The 27,616-nt window shown below is 37.0% G+C and overlaps 1 protein-coding gene across 2 annotated transcripts; it reads right to left on the bottom strand.

Moving 5' to 3' along the window:
• Nucleotides 1-83: 83 nt before the first annotated feature.
• pik3cd (phosphatidylinositol-4,5-bisphosphate 3-kinase, catalytic subunit delta) lies at nucleotides 84-27,450 on the bottom strand. Of its 2 annotated transcripts, none has more exons than XM_079588357.1 (23): nucleotides 27,121-27,450; nucleotides 25,722-25,884; nucleotides 23,291-23,519; nucleotides 22,511-22,737; nucleotides 21,106-21,285; nucleotides 18,509-18,664; nucleotides 17,257-17,346; nucleotides 15,521-15,739; nucleotides 12,822-12,918; nucleotides 12,469-12,599; nucleotides 12,295-12,345; nucleotides 11,900-12,067; nucleotides 11,494-11,615; nucleotides 9,613-9,756; nucleotides 9,424-9,523; nucleotides 8,749-8,927; nucleotides 7,885-7,985; nucleotides 7,668-7,746; nucleotides 7,261-7,428; nucleotides 5,402-5,525; nucleotides 4,167-4,312; nucleotides 3,803-3,935; nucleotides 84-1,740 (listed from the first exon to the last, which is right to left on the bottom strand). In XM_079588357.1, exons 2-23 carry the CDS (start codon nucleotides 25,860-25,862, stop codon nucleotides 1,606-1,608), a joined length of 3,120 nt encoding a protein of 1,039 aa, XP_079444483.1. In that variant the 5' UTR covers nucleotides 25,863-25,884; nucleotides 27,121-27,450; the 3' UTR covers nucleotides 84-1,605. The 2 variants fall into 2 exon arrangements, with proteins under 2 accessions (XP_079444483.1, XP_079444484.1); XM_079588358.1 differs by having other exon boundaries at nucleotides 25,722-25,881; nucleotides 27,121-27,449.
• Between the last annotated feature and the right edge of the window lie 166 nt (nucleotides 27,451-27,616).

The following is a 27,616-nucleotide window of genomic DNA, read 5'->3' as shown; positions in this document are numbered from 1 at the left end:
CAACCAAAAGTCTGGATCCTTTTCACTGCTTCCGTTCATAAAAATATAAAAAACAATTCAATAAAAAATAACCCACAAATCAGTTTCAGAATCAATAATTTATGGCAAAAATGAGAATGAATAGCACATTTTCATAACTCAAATCATCTTGGAAAAAATTTGCATGTTTCATGTTTAAAAACTGAAATAACACATTAGTAAACCAATAAATTCAAGATCCCAGAGTTTCACACTGTGAAGTGGCTAAAGATCATGGTACATAATCAAAAACAAAATAATATTGATTTGGACAAGACCATAGCATGAAAGGTACTCGGTTAGTAATCCGATAGATGCTAATCAATACCTTAACAAATGCTAAAATTCATTCATGGATTCCTTCTATGTTAAAGTTGTTTTTCAGTCCTCTAATCTTCCTTCCATTATTATAACTGTATGCAGTTGGTGTTTTTTAGGACTTTATATATATATAAAGATTAGATGGATTTGCCTTTTTATCGCTTCTTTAAAAATTCACATTCTAGAGGACATTTAAAGATTCAAAACAAACAACATTTATGCATGAGATGAGAAAACCCAGGTAGCAGTAGATTCAGAATACTGTGGTGATGCATTCTGGAACCGGAAGAGAAAACAAGCTTGACTGACTCTATATTCAAAATAGGCACGCAATTACCAGGCATCATTTTCTACAGAGCAACAATATTCCACTTTTGCCCTGATTTATAGTACAGTAGTACAATGCATACATTTCACTGAACAAAAAGCACACTCTTTGGACACGTCTTTAAGATGGCTTGTGTCTCATCCCAAAGGCACAGAATACCCCACAAATACAAAATATTTAAGGCTCATTTCTACACTGACATACAAAACGTCTTCTCATGTACACCACTATACAAAGGCTTTTTCCTCGTGGACAATTTTCCTATTATACAAACAATTCAAATGAAAAAATACTGTTTTAAGGAATGTAAATATACGTATGATACACAAAAGAATATGTACAACCAAACACGTTCATGTAAACAAAGCAACAAAAATCCTGAAACGAAAATGTAAACGATATGAAAACACTCAAAGTGCTTTCTTCTTCTGAACAACTCGCTTATTTTATGCTGTACACAGTTAGAAATTATAAATACATTAATCTCGCTTGCTCTTTGTGCAGGTACACAAGTGTGACAGAATGCAAGGTAAATTAGTGGCACGCCAACAGTTTGTTAAATTAGTAGCTTCAATTCCCAGTGCATTGTGTCGCAAATACCACGTGTTATCTGAAATTAATCTCTTTTCAAGCAGTTGGTCTCACTAAAACAAATGTATAACATCATTTACTATTATGTCACAGATGTAAACATTCGCTAAACAGCTGTTGATGTATGTACTTCCCTGCAAAAGCAAAACGCAGGACCTTTTTTTTTTAACTCAATTTCATAACTCGGTTTAGTTACTGCATTTTGCTTTTGCACGGCAATATAATGCAATGAATGCCAGACAGCAGTGCAACATATATACTGTTCAAAGCTGCATCGGTTTAAATCAAAACTCAGCATCAAGAGGGTTTCGGTCGATCTCCCGCAGCGCTTTGTGATCGAGCGCTGTTTATCTGTTATCTTTGGCAAAAGTGTGCATCATCCAGTTCACCTTGGTCTTCCAGCTCTCTCTCAGAGCTTCATTAAATTTCACTTTAAAGTTCTTCAGTGCTTCCTCCTCAGATTTACCCAGTGCCAAAGAGTCCTGTAAGAACAAAGATACAATGAAGGTGGAATTTCACCAGTGCTGAACATATTCTGTATCTGCCTAGTTATGTTCATTATTCCACATGTTTAAAACTTTACGTAGATTTCATCCTAAAGTTTGATTTTGCATACGCACAAAAGTTTTCAGAAGTATAAAACCATGTGTATGGCAGAATCTGCGCAAAAGTCCCTTTATAAAACCCAGTCAGCAGAAGATCCACCCTGTCTCCTCCTCAAAATAGCCATATAGCTTACAACACCTATTTTTTCTATGCATCATTTGCATATAATTTCCATGCATATTCCCATCCAAGTGATACCATGTTTAACGGTACAAAGAGATATGGATGTGCCGTCACATTACACTGCTAAAAATCATTCAGTTGCCTATCCTTGCTTTGTTTTAGAAAAATATATCAAAATTGTATAAAGTACATTTGAGAGAAAGGTTTCGGGGAAGAGTTATTCTCACTGGCCAAATAGTATTTTTAATTGCTTTAGGCAAATCAAATTTATGCAATTTTGCCTATAAGGTAAACATATTTTGAGATGTTTATATATTTTTAAAGGAAACAGTGAGTGTAAATTATTGTCTGACTCACTGACAAAGCATTAAAAAAAAAAACGTGCATATCTTACCGTTTTCTTCAAATTCTAACTTTTGAATACAATGGTATTTCTCATAATATTGGGAAGAGCACGAAAATGGTTAACATTAGGCTACTGTCTGTCTGTGCACGACACCAACAGCAGAGGTTGTACAAGTGTCCTGTGTCATCGGATTTATTCAAACCGGCCAATGGACCACTCGATCACCGAGTCATTCGGTGTCTGTCATTATACCGTCTATGTTGCTAACCCTATATCTGCTTATACGGAGTCAAGTGCGCATCATTGATCATTATTAGTGTGAAAATATGTTCTGCCATTTAGAACAAAATTCAAAGCGGAATTATCATGCGCCAAGCAATCCTCGCAAGTTAAAACATTAAAACACATCATGCCACTTTTTTTCAAAAGCAGCACATCCACTATAAATAAGTCTATTTAAATTAATATATTTTTTTTGTAACTTCTGGATAATGATTTCATGAAATTTCAGTGCTTGACACCATTAATGAGAGTGGCATATGTGTAGGCAATATCAGATGTAAGAGTTTAAATCATTGTGTTTACTTCGCTCACTCCAGTAAAAGAGTGCATACGCGCGGTCTAAAGTGTCCATACGGCGAGTACATATATACGCCTAGTTTATCTTTTAAATCCCCGATATGTGCATGGAAAATTGCATACACATTTCTAGGCTCATTTTGAGCATACAACGCGTTTATACATCAGGCCCTAGAACTTCTGTCGTCAGTCTGAAGGCTTGGCTACGCGAGACTAAAAACGTACTGACTTTGCTCACACAGGGTATTACAACTTCCCCCCCAAAAATGTGTTACTACACTAGTGGTGTTCCCGCTCAGAGAATTGCTTACAAATCTCTCCTTATGCTATGTTATAGCAAAATATTAGATTCGATCTTTTTATACACACAGGTGATTATTTCTTTTTGACACTGATTGATCTTAGGTCTCATTGATCTGAGCTTATGCACCTCTTTTTTTTCTTTTCTTTTTTTTTTTTAGGTGAATTGGCTTGAGTGAATTTTTTCACTCAAACTCTGAGGTGCATAGGCTCTGATCAATATGATGAATCAGTTCCAAAATGAAGTATAAAACCTGTCCTGATTAAAAGAAAACAAGTTGTAGCAAATCAGCAATAGTATACGCTCATGATGGAGGAGTGATGATGAACCAGCTGTTAGCCATTGCTTCTGCTGCATTGCATGTTCATTATTTTGGGGGCAAAGCAATGAATGGAGAGTGTGTTTGTCTGGGTGTCAATAATAAATTAGTTTCAGTCTTATTCCAATAACAAATCTGATATATAAAATTGTCCCATAGTTGTCCTCCCTTTAGATTTGATATTTCATGCTTGTAAAGCACTAGAGAAACAAATATCAGCAATCTCACGAGTAATAAACAATAAACCTTCGGTCCTGAGGTAATTCTTACCTTTAGATACTGGATGTCTTTGGAAGAACTGAGTTCAGGGAGTCCTGCAGCTTTCATCAAGGTAAAAAGATTCACAAAAAGAGTCCCATTCCGGCAAAGAATCTTGTAGGCTTGTTCGCAGCAATCACGAAACCTGGCAAAGAGAAGCACACATGAACACTTCTTTTTCAGTTCTGAATTTTACATATTCTCTTTTCCAACAAACCCTACTATTTATTATCCGGTTACATATATATGTAATCGCTCAAAGCTTATTTTTGTGTGACAGTTTTACACCGGTGTTGAACATAAATACTATAAATACTAAGATAAATACTATATTTACATATTATTTTTGAGTTGTTTATAAAACATATGCACTGACCGTTCGAATTTCTCGCTGTTGTTGGTCCGTCCCTCCTGAATTACATGGACAAAGTCATATGTCAGAATGAAAGGCACACGTTCCCTGTTGATCCCGAATTTGCTCTTGAAGTTCCCCAAAAAGTGCCCAAAATCAATGTGGAATAACTGCAAACAATACAGAAAAAAATATCATTCATAACTTACAAAATGATTTATTCCAAATGAAAAGACTATTATAAAATTGCAGCAACCCCTGATTATGTGAAATAGAATGAAAAGTGCAACCCATGTTAAGCACTCATATGGACGGCTGGTGCCATCTTGTGATATAATTTATGATTACACAGCACTCGTGGAGTAGGGATGGGCGATACCACTTATTTTGTTTTCGATACGATACTGATACTTTCAAGGCCAGTATCGCCGATATGATACCTCTAAACTGAACGTTAAAATTTACACATTTCTTCAATTACTGAATTACTAAGAGTAAAATGGGTAATGATACCCACTTAATATTATAGTTGAAAGGCATTTTAACCTCTAATATGCCTTAATTGGAATTTATTAATAAATTTTTTGTTTACACATGGTTAAAATGTTTACTTGTAGTGGTAACCATGGAAAAACACAAAATATTATAGGTCTAGTTGAACTATGGTCACTGTAGTAATGGTTCATTTTCATAAGGGACTGCCAGTGACAGGCTGTTGCACCCATAAAATGCAATTTTTATTTTTATTATGACAGTGTATGATTTATACATTAGTTACAGAATAGAACATCAGTATGAACTTTTAACATTAAATTTAAAACAATTTAATTGAACAAACTATGTAGGCTACAATTTCAATTAGTTTATTGTGAAATAACATATGATGTTTTCCTGTCTTCTGTTAAGCATTGTTCAGGGTTGGAATTTCCAAAAGCATAAATGGTTTCTTATGAAACTTTTGGGAAACACAGCCCTGTTGGAATGCATTGTCGGCAGTGAGTGACGCTCTCTGTGATTGATTGCTTATGACTTGCAGCATCTACTACACAATTATTCACTAACATAGGTTATTCGTCCAATTCAATGCATATTGTACGCATTAAATTTCTTGTCAAATAAACTAAATCACTGGCAAAAACCCACCCCACTGTAGTATCAATATTTTTATAAGTATTGATACTTTCGATACTCAACGTCAGTGTCGAAACTTTATATCGATACACCCATCCCTACTTGTGAGGCAATGAGTTCATTCTTACCTGACCCGTTTCCCTGATCATGATATTGTCACTGTGACGGTCCCCAATTCCCAGAACATATGTGGCTACACAGTAGCCTGCGCAGGAGAGGGTGAATTCCTCAATGGCTTGATCCAGTTTATCCCTGAAAAATATAGAAATAATAATATTTTAATTCATAACCCATTCTCATTAATTCTTCCTTCCTGTTTGGTAACCAATTAACACACACACATTGGGTTTTCATGTTTTCCATAAACATTATTTATATACTGTACAAACTATATTCTATCCCATAACCCTACCCCTAAACATACACACATAATTAAACTTTAATATCATAGCAACTCACTACTATCATCAACTAACATAAACGTATGTAAAATAAATGTAATAATTTATAAAAATAAGGTGTATTTGTTGTATGTATATCCACACACACACACGCGCGCGCGCGCGCGCACGCACGCACATGCTGAGTCACAGAAGTCTTTAGCTCAATTCACTATATGACTCAATCAAGACATTCAACGTTAAATATGCCGAGTGAATATGTGATGTGTCTTCCTGTTGAGCCCTCTTTCCACATCAGCTCAGATTCCATAAGAATTCATACTAGTAAGACTCTCAATTTGACCTTCTCATATCAGTAAAAAGTCATTTAATGGTCTTTGATAACCCAGACAGTGTCCGAAATGAACACCAAAGGAGAGTGACAATTGTCATTTGGCAAGTAAATAAATTCCTCATCAAGCCATCAAAGACTCACATCTTATGCAGTATTATGCAAGTAACACAATGTCCTGTGGTTTTACTGTAGTCATGAAATTTTAAGAAAATCATGCAATAAATTTAAATTAAAAATGTGCGAGAAAAAAAGAAGAAGAAGCATTTACAGGGTGTCTACTGTCTAGGGTTATATTTGTACCCTAGACACAGATACAGTAAATAGTTCAAGCTCATCAAATAATGCATTTTATTCCGTATGTCTCCCTTCGTTTCTTAAAGACAAAAATGTCCCATACTCTGATGGAAATAATTATTTATGACATAGCATAACATTTACAGTAAGAGGACAAACAGCGAACAGAACTGGATATGTCCACAGGGCATATATATCCGTTTCAGACAACCATCAATGTCTATAACCTATCGCACTCTAGTTTCAGGAGTTCAAGAGGTCATGTATAAACAGCATACTTTAGAAAAAAATCATGCATGCATCATAGAGAGTTGCTGTTTTTTTGGTCAGCCACATACACTTACCAACAGTAGCGTTGTCAGTTGCCTAAATACTAAAACATCACAGAAATGATGTAAAGGTCAGTCATGTCCGCAAGTACACTATATAAATACCGGTAAGTGCTGATGCCAAAGGTTAGTTTGACCCCAAAAAGACCCCCAATACTCAGACTTCTCTAAACCAGAGCATTCCAGAAAAGGTCATTTTTTTCCACATTCTTACAAGATATACGACTTGCAAAATGAGACTGTTACACAATGCAATAAGCTTTGTGGTTTCATCTTAGTGCTCAGCTTGTCTCCTTAGCTGTTATTATCTCAAAACAATATGCACATCAAGCCACTTTGGTGGAAAACACCTGCAGTAGAAACAGAATGCACAGTAAATTGACTCCAATGCTGCACCTTCTGCAACCAAACTGCATTTGATGTTACACTACAGTTTCATATAAGCCTAAAGGTCAAATGAGCCAAGAGAGGTTTAACCTTCTAAGTGAGGTATGAGAATAGAAAATGGCGTGCACGGCTCCTGCAAATTCCACAAATTATGCTAAATTGGTCACTACGATATGCATAGTTGCAGCGATCACACCACGCTGGCTGTGGCAGGGTGTAAGGTTAGAGGGTTTGCTGCTCACCCTGGGTTCTTCGATTTGAGCCAGTTGAGAAGAGCATCCTTATTGAAGGCAGCAGTGGCTGCACTGTTGCTGTTGTTTCTCTGGATGTTTGCAATAGTGTCCGAGTTTTTCACCACCTCGATGAGACCCGTTTTATTCCCGGTTGACAGGCATCCGTAAGGCAGCATTCTGAAACCCAATAAATAAACATTAATGGAAAGTATTTATTGTAATGCAGTGTAGTGCCTAAAATATGTCAAAGTCTACAAATGATATATATATATATATATAAATATATAAAATATTTTAAACATTTTATTTATAAATAAATAAATAAATATTTAGTAAGTGCTTATACATTGTATAACACTCAATTTTATGCAAATTTATCAGCTTGACGAAGTTGAAACAAAGTTAACTATACAAACCTGAGGTCAAGACCTTCCGCTTTCCATAGAACATCCATCAGCTGAATCATCTGAAGGGTTAGCATATCCTGCCTCAGATCTAAAAAAACAGAGAAAAGGGTCAAAGTGTTTTTCAATCACCAATTTACAAAAGCAAAAACAAGAAGAATTTTTAAAAAATGATGTGCGTGCTTTGAATGCAAGCTAAAAATTAGGCACCATGGCTCTATATCCATACCGTCTCCATTCTTGAAGATAATGCCCACAGTTTCATATTTGTCCTTGTACATCAGCCACAGAGGTTTCATCTTTGAGTCCATGAACTTACACTTGTCAGCGCTGAAACAAAAAAGATTAGCATCAAGAAACAGCACACATTCACACATGGTTGCAAAATAGGCTCTTCGCTTTCTGGTAGCTGTTTGTACGTGACTTGTATGCAACGCATATGATCATTTAGTTGCATTACTGAATTAAAATGATTGAAATGATCAGTAATATTACATCATGTCGCAGATTCAGTTACAGCTTAGAAACCTGAAACAAACTATAAAATCTTAAAAATGCATAATGAGAGATTACCTGGAAAGAGTGTTATCATTAAATCTACATAGCTAAATCACACGCCATCTGTGGCATGTTAAAGTGATAGTTCACTCAAAATTTGTATTCTGTCGTCGTTTACTCACCCTCATTGTTCTAATCTAAACCTATATAAGTTTCTTTCTTCTGTTGAACACAAAAGGAGATATTTAATGTGGATCAGAAACTGGTCTTCTTCAAAATATCTTCTATTGTGTTAAAGAGAATCTTTCAGGTTTAGAAAAATATGAGTGTAAGGAAATGATGACAGAATAATTTGGGTGAACCATCCCTTTAACAAGAGAACTATCATTTATTTACAAGACCTGACACAACAACCTCTAAAAATCTCTTAAGACAACCCAGTAACAATAATCAGATGATAATAATATGATGATAATCAAATTAAAATGTTATTTTATAATTCTAGATACCAGCATCATATCATATCTTCATTGCAGTGACTTACATTTTCATTTTTAACATTCAACATATTTATAGAGAACAACGTGAATGGTACCAGAGTTCACACAGCATGATGCCTGGGTTGAGAGGGCAAACGACCTCAGAGAGCGCTTCCATGTACGTGTCCTGTTTGATGCACACTTTCATGTCCTCTGTAGTCTGTATCCTGGTCGCCTTCTGACTGCCTGATTTCACAAAGTCATTGAGAGCCTTCATCTTATTCATAGCCTCGTTCTATAGGAGAAGGAGTAGACAATAAGTATATACTATGCAAATCCATATGAACACATCCATATGACTGAATTAAAGCATCTGGCATTTAACAGAAGTGTGATAATCTATATTTGAGAAGGTATGTAAAAACAGCTGCAAACTTTGAGCAGCAAAGTGCAGTTCCCCTTCCTTCCAGTGGTTTGGCTATTATTAAACATTCAAAGAAGATATATTCTGCTGCTGCGAAGAAAGACGTAGCACCCCTACCCCTTACTATTTTTATACATGTATATTTATGTGCTTGAAAGATCAGGCGCTGTTTCTTACAAGAAAAGGCACAACACAAAGTGACAATTACCAGAATGAGTAACTGAGAAAACAAGTCAAGTGCTAAGTTTGGGTCCCAAGTGTCAAAAAGTGCCCTGAGAATAAAAAGTTTTAGTTGTTTACATCTGGTCAGAGCTCGTGCGCTAGATAAATGAATTTGCTTTTCACATAAGGAATAAGTGCAACAAACCTGCTTCATCAAGATCTTAATGTGATAGATGCACCCGCGACAGTAAGCCTCCAGAATAAGTCCAAATCTCAAGCTGACTGAGGGCACATGCATTTCTGACCTTTAGAGAAAGCAAAAACAAAGCCTAAATTACACAGAAAGGAATGGGGGCGCATCGCTGTAGAGCACTATAAGGAGGTGGATGTATACCTGAGGTGCCAAAACAAGAAGTGACCTATTTTCTTGTTGGCCAGGGCTCTCTCCAGCAAGAAACAGGTCAAGTCGCAATCCAGGTAGGATTCATACTTCAGAACCTGAACCAGTTGCAAGAGGTACTGAAAGAGTTCATCATCACTGTTGAGAAAAACACACACACACATGCATGAGATGTAATTACATTTTATTTTAAATGTAAGCCATATTTAACAATCAGAAAATAAATCACTGTTAACTCTTAATTATCAAATTAAGACACGGCTCAATTCACAAGACAACAGTAAATAAACAGTATTAATGTCACAGTTCCAATGACTTAGGACACTAAAGAGACCCTTATACTGATTCTGAGAAAGACCTTATAAAGATGCCCAGGGTTCCTGACCACCTGCTTGAACATGCTATAGTCCTGCTGTAGGGAGGCATGAGGACTGCAGATGTGAACAGAGCATTAAACGGCAATGTCACCTAACAGTGGAGACAGAAAGGACAGCTGATCACCCTTGCAGTGCCAAACCATGGCTGTGTCTGAAATCACACACTCATACCCATGTTGCCCTTATTACGTCAGTTACGTTGCTTCACTGTTATTCACAAATCCTCACTCGTGGCCTTGTGGGATAGTAAAATGTCCATCATATGCACACTTCAGTAGTAGGTAATCCGGGTACTTTCTGCCTACTCTTTTATGAGTACTGTGAATTCGGACATACTTCTTTTGTGACATACTGTTTTTCGCCTACTATATAGTAGGGAAGTATGTGATTTCGGATGCAGCCCACATGTCCCCTCAGAACTTGCCATGGTGGAAGATTGGAATAACATCTTAAAGCAGGTCTGGTGCAGTCCATGTCATGAGGATGAGATGCACTGTAGTACTGAAAGCAGTTGGTGAACACACCACATACTGACTGCTACTTTTGATATTGGCCCCTGGTCTGTTCAGGGACTCATTATTCATTTTCTGTTAGTCAAATATCTGACATTTGTTCAGTTTATGTCTCTTTTTTTGTGTTCATACATATATTTACACGTTAAGAAAAAAATCTGTTGAAAGTGAGAGAACGTTTCTTTTATGGCAGTATATTAATAATAAAATGAACTATAAAAATGATAAATACAATATTGCAAAATTTACACCTGCAAGATAGGCTTGGCTGCGATAGTCGGCGATACCGGTGCTACACTGTTCAGTCACACATCGATTACATCACTTGCCGACCGTGGCACCGCCCCCCACCCTCATTTAGATTTTTTTTATAGTATAAAAATAATTTAGTTCAGTTAGAGAACAGACACTACAAATAAAAACTTAACGTGTCTGCTCAATTCAGCATGAGCAGAACGAGAGTAGCAGCACAGATCAGCAGCAGGAGTCAGAATTAATTTATCATGTGACGAAAGTGAGGCCAGCTGACTAACAAGACAATGGCGGAAGATTTAGTTTCAAAGTGAAATGTAAAAGCACCTATTTGGCAATATTGTGGATTTAAACTCAAAGCTAATTGACAATGCAAACATAATCCTAAAGAATAATAAACACACCATTCAAGCAATTGTCGCTAATTCGAAAGTGAAAGTAAAATGCGCACGGCCCCACTGGAATTCAAAAACTCCAAACTCCAAAACAACCCCAACCCGCCCCGGTGATACCGGCATAACCGGTGTTGTCACATGTAGATTAAACGGTGGAAAAATGTCCTCACTGTCACATCCCTACTGCAAGGGCCATTTGAATGCCTCTACAAATGTTAAAAGCAATATGAATAAAGATGTTTTTTCCTTCGATTTTCGCATGTATGCAAGACAGAGACATGCTCTCTGTTTTTAAAGCTCTCAAGAGAAGGTGATGATTAGAGAAGCAGTGCCACCCACCGTAAGTTCCTGAGGCAGCGGATGGTGAAGGAGCGGACATGAGGGTCAGGGAAACTGTAGTCTAGAAGTTCTAGAGCATGTAGAGCGGGCAATTCGTGCCATTTCCGTAACAAACCAACCATCTTAAAAAAAAAAAAAAAGGCAGAGTGAGTGTACAACAGCCTCTCAATCCATAAAGTTAGAAAAACAAGCATTCTGGGTGGTGGTAAAGAATTAGCAAATTAATCCTGAGGCAGCAAATCGAAAGAATTTAACCAAAAAAATTTGTATATTATTTTATATTATTAATTATTTTCTTTTTCTTTTTTGGATACTTGTTTGACTGAGAAAATGACAATTATAGAATTATAAATTAATTTATATAATATAAAGAATTATATCCCAAGGAACCAGTGGTTCATCTTACCTGAGCCACGTCCTCGTGTTTGTTCCACTTAGTGATGAGGAGGAGTTTGGAGAGGCTCTCAGGGTATCGCTGCCTCACTTCTCCACGTAACTTCCACAAAAGCTCCTTCTCATCCTCAAAGAACTCTGTGTAGTTTTTATTGTCTACGATCTCTCTCAGTTTTATGTGCTGAAAGAAAAGTCAATTTCCTTGGAGATTAAAGACTACTAAACTAGTTTTAGCATCTCTAGCGCTATGAACAAATCATTGGAAAAGTTCAATGCTTTCAATGCAAACCACAACTCCTCTTAACAGTGTTGTAGACAAACATACAGGCTCTAATGTAGTAACCATTTCCCTTTCATAATAGATCTGCATAATTCACCTCTAACAAACCAATGAATGCTATTTCTCACCTCTTCTTTAGTAGCAACAACCTTTTCACCATTCAGACCCAGTTCATTCAGCTGAAAATAATAGGCAGATAATGACTGAGCATTTGTACACTATTTTCATAAATGTACGTATATATCATACGACATTATGAGAAGAACAACTATTAAGGAGAACCACAAAAAAAAAAAAATCACCTTTTCGATTGGAGGATAATAAAGGGGGTGTGGTCTGATGTTGGGAAAGCGAATCAGGAGACCAGCCGTGCTGTCAATGTTTGGATTTTTCTCCACAGTGTCCATAGGATTCAACAAATCACCTTTATCATCTGAAAATGAAAGTGATTGACCTGTTTAGACCTTAACTTAGGTCCCTAGATCAAAAATAGGCCTAACTATTCAAAATAAGGGAACTTGGACAACTCTCAGCAATACTAGTTTATCACTCCTGTGACTCTGTACTGCAGATACACTAAAATATCTCAGTGACTTAAGGTCAAACCAAAAAAAGTAGCTGTAAATAACATGAACTACTGTTTTTATTGATGTACCTGGGGCTGATGGCCATGTGGACAGGGAAAATTCTCCAGTCTTCAGCTGGTCCTTGTAGTCAAACACCATCGTGTTAACCCAGGCCAACGGGCAGTCCTGTGGAAAAAGGAGTCATTTGGAGGTATTTTAACCATATTGACATTGCATTTAACACAACAGTCATTTAATGTGGGAGAGGTGACGTTGTCATCTAAACAATGCTGTACACTAATATTTCAGCTGTGGGAGGTGATTTAACTGACTAACCAAATATTCCAGTAACAGTCAGCAGCAGTGATTTCCAATATACGGATAACACAAATCTAATACTTCCTGTGTATGACTGTGAGTGTAGTACAGTTTTCAAGTTCAGAGCTGCTACTTGTGCAGAAGGACATTTCTGCATTCACATTGTTAGAAGGGGTTTGTGAACGCTTAAGAAATCATGAAATTGTTGAGCCAATATAATGCTATGAAATATATTAATAATTATTTATAATAATAATTTAGTCAAATATAAGAGGTAAAAGTAATATGGTTAAATAAATAAAAGCTTGCTGCAAATAGCTGCCCATTTTAACAACATTTAGCAAAAAATTCCAATCAATTCCAATTCAATTATCAATATATCTATTAAATGTCGCCTAAATCTACAGTGACGGGATATATTAATACACGTTATTAAATCTTAAACATGATTCAGAAGAAATTATTTATAAATAACGTAGATAAGTTTGAACTTTAGCAAATACATTTTAAAATAAGGATTATTATTGTAAATATTCAGTAACAATCTAGAAATAATTAAAATGTAAAAAGAATCTAAATTTTGAAATCAATATCCCTTATGAAAAATAATTTTATTCAAGTGTGCTATTAGTATACTTCTTTAAAACTAAACATAAGAAAGTATACTTTCAGTCTACTTTTTATGTACTTCTCATAAATATACTTCAAAATGCACTGAAGTACACTTGATTTATACTGACAGAATCACCTGGGAACATTTGGGACAGGGCCATAGAATATTGCTCACTCAAATGTAAAATCGTGATCATCAAACGTGTAAATCATCAAACGTGTAAATCAAAACTGCTTAATGTTTCCAAATGAAATGAAGCGTAACACATGAAGAGAAAACGACTGAAGCTTTAGGATTGTTGGACTCGATCTACTCCATCTGTGTTTTGATCATCGTTCTGAATCTAATCAAGGCGTAGTCTTTGACAAAAAAATTATTTAAATGTGGAGCGGTGATTCGTTCATGTGATCCCTGTCAGAAAACAAATCGATAGGCTAATTCGCTAAATTCTAATTTTACAAGGCGGCATAATGGCAACAAAAAAAGAGAAAATGTTATTTTAGTAAAGACTGGGCAAAATGTATCAACTTGTTGCCTGCTTTAGTAATTTCCATCCTTTCTAAAAATATGAAAGTTTTTGGTTTAATATATAAGATTGTCAATTAACTAATTTCATGTTGTTTTATATTTTATTTGTTCATTATTTATTTTGTTGGATTTTAAAAAATAGTTTCAAAAATAGTTATCTGCATGATGCTTGATGTATGGTGCTTTTGGGCTCAGTGATGTTGAATTGAAATGGCACGTAAAATATAAAGACATGTTATGTTACATTGTTATGTAATGGTGTTTTTTGGAAGGGACTAAAGAACAAAGTATTTTTTATCAGCTGAAAGGCAGAATAATACAAATGTTTTTATTAAAGGTGCTCTAAGCGATCTCGGTTGGCGTAACCTCTTGTTGATGTTTGAATTATTATCAAACAAAACGGAGGCTAGCTAGACCCTCCCTCCTCCTCATACCCGCAATAACCCCCCAAACCCCACCCCACATCATTCTAGTCGGTTATTGGCTGGAACAGTTTATTGCTTAGTTTGTTTTTGCTGCTGTTTGTGGAGCTTGGGCTCTCTGCAGAGACCGCGTTTTTTTACAGTGTGTTCAGGGGACAGGCAGCTAGCGGATAGTGAGGAGATGTTTGCGGTATTTTTGGCCTAAAAAACGCACGAGATCGCTTAGAGCACCTTTAAGTTAAATAGACATTATATAACAGTTATCAGGTTATGTTTTAGTGTTGGTAACATGTCCCAGATTTGGTTTGTTTGATGGTGGTCACCCTACATAAGATTCATCAGCCAAACATAACACATTTCAAATTCAAGATGGTCAAACATTTGTTTCCGTCAGAACAGTACAATGCGATAATAACAGGAGACTTTTTTCTCTTCATGTGTTACACCCATGTGGACTTCTTCTCTAGTTCGCTGAAAGAGAAGTAACACTGAAAGCAGAAGTGGATGCGTTGGCGTTGAGCCACTGCAGCCCACCACCATATGCACACAAACACACGCGCACACACGCACACACACACACTTTGACACCTGGGAATTTTGACAATGCACGCTATCTTTCAGAGAACAGGCCATGAAGAGACGGGCTGATGAGTTCTGATTTGACATCAACTAGCTGCTCTGTCCTAATGTTTAACTTGGGTTGCTCACATTAAGAATGCAATGGACCACAGCATCTGATTATATTAGCAATGATGTGTATGTGCAATTGACTTGGAAACAACATTCACTGGGAACGTGTTCGGCATCCATGCATGTCAAGTATAGCATCTGTTATGTGTCTCATCTCTCGTCAGTCAGCCTGTTGGTTGCTAAGTGACTCGTTTTCTGTTGAAATGAACAAACATACCGCTCTTTTGTTTTTCTTCTTGGTAGGGCGCTTCTTGGTCTTCTCGATGACGCCATAGAGGGCAAAGCAGAGGCGGCTCATGCGAGGCAGGTCACTCACGTTGATGTCGAACACTAATTTCTGGTCCCATACAGGTTCAGAGCAAACGCTGACCTCATTACTGGTCACCACTTTGCACAGGAGCTCACTGCCATGGAAGAGGCCAGCCTGAACCACCAGCTGAGAGAAAGATAATGATTGCATAGCAGGAAATTAGTTTCAAATCTCCTTAAAGAGTACAGTTTTAAGGAAAGGGAACTTCTTTTATTTAAATTTTTTTTGAAAGGAATGTATGAATGAATGAGTTATGAGGAAGTAAATGAGTGTCTGGCAAGAAAAGCAAGTTAGGGAGAGACACTTGTTACACAGCTCAGTTGTCACAACAAGGAATATGTTTTCTCTGGCAGTGGTTTCGTTTGTTTGTTTGTTTGTTTGAAAAAACAAGTTCAAAACCCTCTTAAATGAACTATAATTTATACTTATAACAATTTAACGTTTGTGAACTCTATCCAAACTTAAACTTTACAAAATGATCATATTTTTAATATAGATGTTGGGTAAACAAATAACCACACAAAAAAAAAAAAATGTCATCACACTGTCAACTACATAGTAAATAATAAATGCGGTCACACATGTCAAGCTGTCACACGTTTTAATTTTATTCAATTAATTGTTCAGTTTTATATTTTTGTTGTTTTATGGATTATTTTGTCCTTTACAGTCATTTTATTTAACGGCATTCCCATTGACAGAAAATTAACAAAATTAAATAAATAAAAAATTAAAATCTAAGAAATATAGGTAGTAAAAGTGACTTTCCTTTATCTGTACCAGAAGCCCAGAAGTTTAGAACGCAATCCTTATCCTTATTTAGCTCAGTCATAACCGCGTTTAAAAGCCACCACAGTTTTCACTTACTACAGCAGGGCACAAATAAAATGCGTGAATGCTTCCTTTAAGACTGAAACAGAGAATATGCCCGAGAACAAAACTTATAAAGGTGCTAAAACAAATCTCGATTCAGAGCTCTTTGGCAAGAGACAAGCAAAAATTGGCGAAAAATAAATACTGAGAAGAAAGCAAACAGAATACTAAAAAAGGAGCACAATGTCTTGAGCGGCAGAGAAATATTGATACGCATCAATTCAAAAGTCTGAACTTTCATTCTTACATTGATGAAAGCCAAAAATTCTTTATTAAACAGTTTTCTTTGAAAACAAATTACAACACATGCAGGTTTTTGCATGGAAAAATGCTTTGTTATGCAAATGTATTTAACATTGTACACAACTGCAATAATTGTGCTACAGGCTAGATTGAAAAAATTGTTTTGACCAGCCTACATGCTTTTCTCATGAATATTTTAAAATAGAAACAACCGTCGTATGTCTGTTGACTTCTCCGACAAGCAAAAAGGAGATGCAAGTGGTGAACATAAGCAACAGTGCTGGCCTTTTCTAAGAATCTAGGCCCAAGAGAGAGAGCCGTAAAGTCAGATAGTCACTCCCCACTTCCTGTTTTGATGTTTCACTTAACCGCTTCTGATGAATTATGGGAAATGTGTGGTCAGGGTCACATGACCACAGCATTCATGATTTCACCCCTCACTACCTGCCACAGTTGAGACGCTAAACAACATAATGCGCATCCCACAAACAATATACAAATGCAAACAAACAAACAAGCAGTTTTACCTTCATGCCCTCATCCGCATTCACTCGGCTACCCTGTAGAAGGAATATATGGAAAGGCTCCTGGATAGACCACAGCGAAGATGTGTTTTGCTGTTGAGAATAAAATATACACAGTACTTTTTACATTTTAAACACATATTTTCTTTGTCATTTCTGCATATTTTTATTGCAAACTAAAAAGCTAGTGTGGGAGGTACGTCTGTGCATGCATTTCAGCATGCTTAACAGTTACAGAGAAAACAAAACCAAAAGAAGGAGGAACTAACATGTGTATGAATCCAATGTTGCGAATGTAAAAGCGGTGAATTTGGTTCAGGATCACTCTTTCATCTAATATCGAAATATCATATACATCAGGCAAACCACAGGATAAACGTACTTAGTAGTGTTGAGGAAGTTGATTTGAAACTTAAGTTAGCAAATTGAAATTGTTAGCTTCACTACAAACTGCTAACAAATTGTAAACTATATTGAAGCTATTTTAGGGAGCAATATCTTTATAAATACATAACTTGAATAATACATGCGACAGTTTATTTTTACAACCAAGGCAAGGCAACTTAATTTTAAGTAAATTTAAATGAAATCTCCCAATTTAACTAATTCACTACAAAGAACCATAGTTCCCAAAACAACATGACAGAAATTAGCAACAAAGCATTTTGTCAAATGATGGTCCTTTATTGTTTGAAAATGTCAGCATGCTCTCACAAGAAAAAGTAACTATTTTACGAGATGGCATTTCGAATATGTATGTTGCAATGTGTATGAAAACGTACAGTTTTGAAAAAACGTAAACATGAAGGTCCACACCTAAATCTAGCCGTCAGTGGGGCGTTAGATCATATGAAAACTTATGAATGCATGAATTCATAACCAAAATCAAAAATTCTTACGAATTGCAATATTAGTGTGAAAATGTTTTAAAAACAGCTGAGCTATTTATTGTCTTGCTGATGAAATATTCAGTTTTGCAACATTTAATTATTTACATTGTTTCTTTTTAAATTCCAGAAGCTTATACAACTAGGACAGATAAACATTTATGCTCTATCTCATTAATTCAAACCACTTCCATGAAGGGGTCACAAATGGCCAAAAATTGACCATGGGTAAATGATTTCAAGTATGTCGCACAGCAAATCGAGTTCACAGAGGTTGAAGTCTACAACACAAGCTAACAAGAAGAAACGTGACAAGTAGTTCCCCTGTTAATAACAGATCGTGTTCCGGTGTAAAAGTGCCATCTCACCCTTTTCAGAGGCAGCGGGGGCGGTTTGGACTGAGCACGGCTTCTGGACACCTGATTATTGAGGCCACCCTGTTCTTCCTGGTACTTGATGATGGCTGAATGATGCACCACAGTCAGATGTGGTGTAAGACCTCCGTGCAAACATGTGAAAATATACTGTGTGAGAAAAAAAAGAAGAAGAGACCATAAAATAAAGAAAAAAAGAGCTCATTTGCTCAAGACACTGTGTTATGGGAAACACAGGTACAAATCGTGCCCTAAATCCATCTTCTGCCCATAATTTCTTGTCATCTCTCCACTTTCACAATCAAAATAATGACAAAAACTCCCCAAAACTGAATGAGGTAAAGCAAACATACACATAGATGGAAAGCGACTGAAATGGCAGCCGAGGTACAGATGGTTTTATCAGTTCCTGTTTTCCAAAATGTAGACTAATAAAGACTGGACCAGATCCAGTACTCCTCGACTAATCATCGTCAGATCCTGCGTAATGCAGCTGAAATCACATTATCCTCAACGTAGTTGATGTTTTGAAGGCTGGTAGAGATGTATGACTCATCTTTGTAGGTACAAGCAGTTTCTAAATCAACAACGGTTTCAGAGCCGTGAAGTTCTACGATGAATTCAAATCAAGGCCTCTTTACATTGCAGCAAAATGAAATAAAACTTGCAAATCAATAAGGCAAGATATAAAAAGACATGAAGCAGACATCTGAGAGCTGGGTTATATCTGCTCGTCTGGGGCCGGCTGCTACTTACGCAACTTACAACTTACACATTACGAAATATTTTTGAGTAGCACCATTAAACTCAGTTTAAGCGTATAACTAGATATTTATGGAAGCCTCCTATCAAGAGTAACGGTTAGAATAAAATAGCAGACTGACGGAACTGCATCAATAAGCTCTTGTTTTACCCGACAGACTTCAATTCTTTAGTCATATAGATAACGCTGACATTTACACTCACTTATATTTAAGAGAAAGAACATTATGGGAATAGATAACTTTGTTAACGGCTCTTCAACACGAACCGGTCCGTGTTGAGCATGTCAAATAAAATCAGTCAAAATAAATAAATGTAATTTCTTATATTTTTGTATCAGTATATATATTGATAGTGATACTTATTCATTTCAAATACAGTTTCTGAATGTTCTTTAAATACCTGGAAGGTGTCTTCCATCACTGTTTTACTGTGTGCTTACTGTTCCTGTGCATTTTATAACAATTACGTGGGGTTTGCAGTTTTATTTAATGTTTTAGCTGAGGGGGCGTGGCCTTAAATAAAGTACGAACTACATGGGAGTGCTTATTTTAGCTATTTATGGAAATGTTTTATCCGTCTTGTTTATAGTATTTATTTATTAGTTTTAACTCTTGTTCTTAATCATCTTGTGTATCTATTTATTAATCATATGGTGAGGCAAGGGTTAATTTTAAGAAAATGGTATGTTCGAATTATCAAGCGGGTCAGCCGTCATTAGTGGAAGGGAGGATTGAAGGACGGATCATGGTATTAGAGATTTAAACTAGGTTATTGAAGCGTTGTCTGAGCGCACCGAAACTATGTCCTAGATGCAGAGGAGAGTTTGTATTGTTTTAGTACACAGTAGTTCTAGTTTTTAGACTGTTTGAATAGATAATCTGTTTTTGTTTAACCATATTCATCTGCTTGAATAAACACCTTTTTGGACTACAAAATCGTTCCCGTTCTTACATCATGGTGTGATTCTCCTTAGTGACCACTCGGGTCCCCATCACATACCTATTATGTTATTCATGATTGAGTAGTATTGTATTTAATGGAATCATCTTTTTTTTCCCCATCAGTTACATGAGGCAAAAAAAGTTAGAATGATGAATAAAAAGAAATTCAGAGCATTTAAACAGCATCTGTTATCGTATTTGAAGGCTGCTATTGGATCACTGAGGGTAAGCGCCATATTATATGACTGCGCATTACTTTACAGAGAGCTTAATACCAACTTGCTATGTTCTTCCTTAAAGTCCCCCTGTGGTTAAAATCAAGCTTTTAATGTTGTTTATATGTCTATGTGGTGTTTTTTTATTATGATTTAAGACAAACCATGTGCAAATTCATAACTCAACACCACTGCTGAGTATTTTAGCTTTAAACTGCAGAGAACCAATAACAGTCTCAAAAACATTTCCAAATCACTGGTGTCTCTGATGTCACAAACTACCTTGCCACCCATTTCAGCGAGTGCGTTCTCGAGACACCAGGCACTTTTTGTGCGGATTAAGCGTTAAGGGTTTTCTGTTAGAACGGTGTCGTGTTAGCGGCCCCTAAGTGAATGACTAATGATCTTCGCAACTTCACTGTTACGCTAATTTCTATTATCACTGTTAAGCTGCTTTGAAACAATCCATACTGTTAAAAGCGCTATATAAATTAAGGTGACTTGACTTGACAATCACGCAATGTGTGGATCTCTGAGCTCGTGTGATTGACTGGAGGCGGGGCTAATTTGCATCTGCATAGAAGCGCATATACTAAATTAATCAAGAATGTAGACAATTTTAAAGACAATACTGTAAAGGTCGAGAAGATGCTGATTTTCAAAGACTTACTTTAAACTGGCAGAGTGGATATGTTCCATAAATGAACTCCAATCTCCCGTTAACCTGAAGAGTGTAGTCCTCTGGCTTCTCCTGCTTTGCTGATCGAAACACAGTGGACTTCTTTCTCAGGGCGTTCCGTTTCAGAACCATCGGCAGGTCATGTGGATCTTGCTGGAGAACGAAGCTCTCCTACAAATTAAAATATGAAATCCATTCAATTAGAAGTTATACTCAAGTTCAGCATTTCTCAGAAAACTCCCTGAAAAGTGATTCAAGTGAGCGTCCGTTCCAGCAATATAAAATAATAATGCAAATAATTTACTCAGGCTCAAGTTGTTCTAAACCTGTATGAGTTTCTTTCTTCTGTGGAACAAAAGAAGCTATTTTGAAGAATGTCGTTAATCAAACAGTTGATTAGCCCCATTGACTTCCATAGTTGGCAGTCAATAGGGTACATCAACTGTCTGGTTACCAACATTCTTCAAAATAGCTTCTTTTGTTCAACAGAAGAAAGAAACTCATACAGGTTTAGAACAACTTGAGGCTGAGTAAATTATTTTCCAGAATTTTTATTTTTGGGTGAACTATCCCTTTAATATACAAAAAAACTGAGAATGCAGGACTGCCAAGTTGATTGAGAGTGTGGGGAGACTATATGTTTTGACGGGAGTGGGTGGTCATGGTTGCCATGATCCTCATTTCCATGGTAACAGTGACTTCTCTGGGGTTTGTGAACAGTTTGTGTTATGAAAGCGGTCCTTGGTTCAAAAAACTTGGAAAAAACATGTTCTAGATATAGTAAAAACGAAGAAAACTCCCTCATAATCATTGGTGTGGATAGTGTGAAGTGCACTCACAATAGTACGATTAATTACTCATAAAGCAATTGTTTTTCTCTGCAAATGCGATGTCGAAACAGTCTGGCTTTTGATCCATGCCATGCATTATAAAAACAAGTGTTGCTGGAGTTTTTTTTTTTGCACGCTTCAGTTCAGACTCATTACAAAGTTAAAGATCATAGGTACATAACATTCACGTTGAGTGGGTGGGGGATTGACAGGCAACACAACACATATAAATACTATCAAAGGTCTCACTCTGGAAAACTGGGTCAGTGAGACCCATGTGTGCCTGCAGATGCTGCAGTGACATCATCACCGTGTCAAATGTCTCCTGACTGTTACGATTTGTGAAATCAAAGGCAGAAAATATGTCAGTCTAAAATTAGACTTTTGCATGTTTTGCATGCGAGGATTAAATTGTCAAAGGCTACATAACATGCTCAATTTTACATTATCAACACAAATAGAAAGAAGCTAAATAGAATTATACTGAAGTAATGAATTATCCAAAGGTTAAATTGTAGCATTAAATAATTATAAAATATAAAATTGTAAAATATGACTACACTCACCTCACTGCCCTCAAACTTCACATTGACAAGGATCTTTTTAACACTGCGTGATTTCCCAGATTGCGCCACTATAGAGCATGGCTCCAAGTCACATGGGAAGTTGTACTCCATCCACTGATACCATGGCAACATCTGGCGCACCTGAGCACGCTCTTCACAAAACGTCCTCATTTTTGTTCGGAATTCATTCACCTCGTGGTTCTTTTGGGAGTCAAATTCATGATGACCTGTGGAGACAAGGTTTTTAGCTAGTTAGAATAAAGTCAGAATGCTAAAACTGTGCTGTCACCGTTTGATTTTGAATTCCGAAAGTAATTGCAACAAATAATAAAACTACCATAGAGTGAGACCTCTCTGTGACAAAAATAAAAATGGGCTGCAAATCTGTTCTGAAAGTGTTGTAGAAAAAAAAGGGCTTATAAAATGACTTATAAAAGAGAGGAGAAAATACCCATATTTTTTGATGGCGCTAAGTCCAAGAAGGCAGAAGGAAACACGAAAGACTGTGTGACACGTCCTTATTCTTAAATTCATTAACAAAACCACCCAAGGTAAGAAAATATAAACAGGGAAATGATCGAGATCAGGAGATCTTTAGAAACCAGACGTTTCAAATCAGTTTCAAATCAAGTTTAAAGAAACACGAATTCTTCTTAACTGCTGGACAGCTGCCAAAGCCACATCATTCTGCTGCAGTGCTACTGAGTAAAGTCAAAGCTGCTTTCATTGTGAGACGCCCGTACAGCTCTGAGGTCAGATGAGGACCAGTGTGACACAAACCTTTCCCTATAAGCAGACTGATCTGGGTGGTGATGAGCTTCTCCACTCTGTCTCCTTCCCGTGCCACCAGCCTGAGAATTGGCAAGAACGGCCGGACGTCACACAGGCGACGCTGCTCGTCTTCCAGCTCCTCCCGCTCTGCGGTCATGTTGATGCAGGTAAAGACGTAGGCATCCGGATCACTTAGGGCACTGAACAGAGGCTCGATCTTGGCATTCTTCCACACCATCTAAGGACACAAATCAAGACTTTAATGAGTTCAATGGGTCTGAATGCAGTCGGTTCATTTAGTTTTATTGCAGAGCATCTAATAGCAGCATATGCTGTGTATGCTGGTAGGCTTCCTGACCAGCTTAACCAGTAAGACGTCCTTAGTCAACCAGCTTCACAAGAACAAACATGCATTTTAGGATGGCGAACATCATGCCTATAGTGGTCCACAGCTAAACCAGCAGTAACCAACACAGAAATAGTCTGTTAAGCAGATAAATGACAACTTGTCAGTAGTGACTTATGTTTTACAAAGCATATTGATTAGGCCTATATTATTGTGTGCCAACTCATTTGTTCAAACTTCATACTTTTGTGTTCTTATAATATCCTGCAAAGTGACATGTTACACTAAAACTAACTAAAAGTATTTAAACAGCATTTTACTTTTTTTTTATTAATATGTATTACTTTAACTATTACGGGTGCAGTTTTATGACCTCTTATTAAGGTGGGGGGGGGGGGGGGGGGTAAATGCCCTTTTCACAAGATGTATAATACATCTCTGATGTCCCCAGAGTTATGTTGCTGATGTGGAGTTAACTATCTTCAACTAGGATATTCTGACATGATAATCTATAAATCGCTCGTATAGGAACTGTTGTAAGATGCACACAGACTGACTTTCTATTGCAAGTGAAAAGATTAGGGCTGTAACGATACAGCAAACCCATGATTCGGTTCGTATCCCGATTTCTGACCCACGATTCGATACAAACCGAGATTCTTGCGAGGAGGGAGGATTTTAAAAGCCAAATAAATAAATAAATAGCTAAAGCTATAACTCTGTTTTCTTGTAACAAAATACTTTTGAAAAACAAACAGAACTATACTCCATTGTGGAGATGATTCGAGCATGTTAAAAATTCTTCTGAGGTAACCGAGGCTTACTGTCTGTGCTGTAAACCACAAATAATATATTGCCTATTCCGCATGACCCGCATCTCAAGCGCAGGAATAACGCTTGCCACAAAGTGAACGCGCCTATATAGAGAAATGCACACTTCCTACGAATTAGCCTAAGCCGCCATTTCTTTATGTTTTGAATTAACGTTAAATCAAGTAAAAGTATTTCAAGCTTTCTAAGTTTCGATTCGTTTATGAGGTGAGCTCCAGTTCACGCGCGCGCCGGTGCCACACACACACACACACACACACACACACACACACACACACACACACATACAAGCAAACACCGCGCGCTTTGCACACTTACTCTGGTGTTTGCTTGTGTGTGTGTGTGTGTGCTCGCGCGCGCGTGTGTGTGCGTGTGGGGGAGAGGTGCGATTTTTGAATAATAATCAAATGATACCCAGCGATCTTCGAATATTATTTTTGCTTGAAATTCCCATACCTAATATGTAAAAGACCCCGTCACAGCCCTAGGATCTATTCTGGACGAGAAAGATAAGTCTGGGAAGGGGTGTGTCGATCGCAATCTGCCTTCTCATACCGCGACACAGGTTCGTGGATCTGAGTGTCGCGATTTCGGTTTAATATCGTAAATCGTTACAGCCCTAGAAAAGATGGATGCTAAAGTTTGAGCTGACTCACAAATGTACTCTTATACAACAACTTTTCCTCTTCTCAACATGGACTCCGTGTTCCCGGGGGCGGGGTTTATGTAAATTTTAGGGTTGGTGATGTCACTAACCTGGGAGGAATGTCGAGTAGTCCCTACCAACCGTTTGTTATAGTCCTTTTCTTTAAAAGCAAATATCTTCCATTGCTTTGAATGTTGTAACTTTGCAGATGTTGTTTATGCTCAAACAGCAACATTTCACACTAACTAAAGTTAGAAAAGTGAAATCATACTCAACCACCCCTTTAAAGAAGTTGTCTATTCAACATTTACTCACCCTCATGAACGAATCCATTTGTGAACCGAATCAACTGATTAATTGAAAAGATTAATTCACAAATCGGACATTTCTCTCATGAACTTGCCAAGGAGCTTTAGGGCGAATGTAATGATTTTTTTAATGAAGAATGTTATTTAATCTATTGTAAACTTGTACGGAGCACATTTGTGGTGGTCTTTTTTGTCCTTTGCTTTTTTAGCAATGTTACCATGTTATTTGTCAGCTACCCATGTTCTATTACGTCCATGTCTACAAACTTGCATTTTTAGTGTTTACATTTGGTAAGAAGGTCTCCTCACCTTCTTGATGGCACTAATGGTGTCACTGCATGCTACGGGAAAGTTGAGGTAGATCCCAGTGGGGAGGAGGAACTCCATGCTGACCTGTTGCCGACCCTCCATCTCCCACACATCCTGCATGCCGTAGACCCCCGGCGGCATGGTGCAGGAAACTCATCTACTGCTGAACACAGATAGGCACTTTACCACAGATCAAGTCAGAAAAAACTGAAAGAACATGCATGAAACGTTTACTAGCTGTTACAACCCACTGAACCAGTTGCAGAGAGGCAGGGAGTGACCTCAAGACGTTCCATTAATATTCAGTGAGAAGAGAAAGCGTGTAACATATGCTGCATAATAAATAATTATTAAGACACTTTGCTTGTAAATTTGTAGCACAAGCTCACTAAAAATATATTATATAGCCTAATGTTTAATATCACTTTATCATGGTTAGTAGCAATCCAATGCGAAAGTAAAAGAGTAAATAACTGAATAATTTTAAATAAATAAAGTGTAATGGCAAGGAATTGTTTCTATGATCACTACAACTTCAATTTATCAAATTGTTGTAACACTATACCGCAAGAAATAAAATTAATAAACTGTGAAAAGAGAAGAAGTATAAATATACTGCATTACAAAATATTTAAATAAGCAGCATATGAGACTCACATTTTATTTTGAATATATTATTTTTGAGGCTCATGTTATACAAATGTAAAGTTTATAATGTCTTAATTAGTGGTATATTTATACTTTTTCTCTTCTCACACAACATATTATATTTTTAAACGATATTTATATGCTAAATACCAGCTGTAACGTGGTATGTATGAACCCAATGACCTGCTTAAGGAAAAGAAAACTATAGTGCATACTATAGTATATACTCAATCCAGTCAAAGTAAACAGTATTAATCTTTTGTAAATGCAGACAGTTCCTTTATTTGCATAAATTAGTTTATATGAGCAAAAATAAAAAGTAAACGTAAAGCAGATTTCAAATGCATGTAATCATAAACAGAGGCATGATGTTCCTCACATGAGATATTATATGAATCGATATGTAATGAATGCTGTGCATGTGTCTGTAGCACACACTGCAGCTCTGTGATGAATTGTCAGACTGTCTAGGGTTACAAAGCCGGCCGGAGGGCCAATATCCGAGAAACGTGGCGCACATCATCTCACATCTACATAGCAATTTCACAAATTTTACACTCTATTTTGCACTATGAGTCTGTCGATAATATATGCCGAGTATAAAGTCGTAGCGACAATTAAATCCCATTATTTACGATCCATTTTAAAATGGCAGGTGTCAACACATCTTTGCTTAAGCCACCACGAATAAGCCTCTTTTCATACTCTCGTGATGGGAAACATGAGACAAAATATGACAGCGTGAACTTACCTTTAAGCGTCACCGGTGGTTCATTTCTCCATCTTCAGAATCAGCGATGCTCCTTTACTTTGACATTGAAAATTGATATCCTGCCGGGGCGTGAATTTCGGTCAAGACGCCAGTATTTGAGGCGCGAAATGACAGCAGAAGTGTTGATAATTCTTTAGTGATTGGAGGTGGTAAAGTGGCCGTCTGCAGTGCGCGTTGAGCAGCGCGTTCCTAACTCGTAGGGATCATCGGCATAGTTGTTGTAGTGTCTCTCTCTCTCTCTCTTCCTCTTTCTCGCGCTCTCTTGCTTCCCCCCACCCTCTCTCTCTCTCTCTCTCTCTCTCTCTCTCCTTGTTGTCATGCACGGCATAATACTGATAATAAATAATGTCTGCGTGTCATACAAATCCTTCATTCAGTGTGTTGGGAGAAAGCACAGTAACATCAAAAACGTTTTAGTGATTTACGACCTAAATTAGCATTTCCTTCTTTACATTAAAAAAATGATAATTTTGAA

Source organism: Phoxinus phoxinus (assembly GCF_949152265.1).
Source record: "Phoxinus phoxinus genome assembly, chromosome: 18".
In the NCBI taxonomy this organism is placed as follows: domain Eukaryota; kingdom Metazoa; phylum Chordata; class Actinopteri; order Cypriniformes; family Leuciscidae; genus Phoxinus; species Phoxinus phoxinus.
This window is presented reverse-complemented; position numbering and strand designations above follow the sequence as displayed.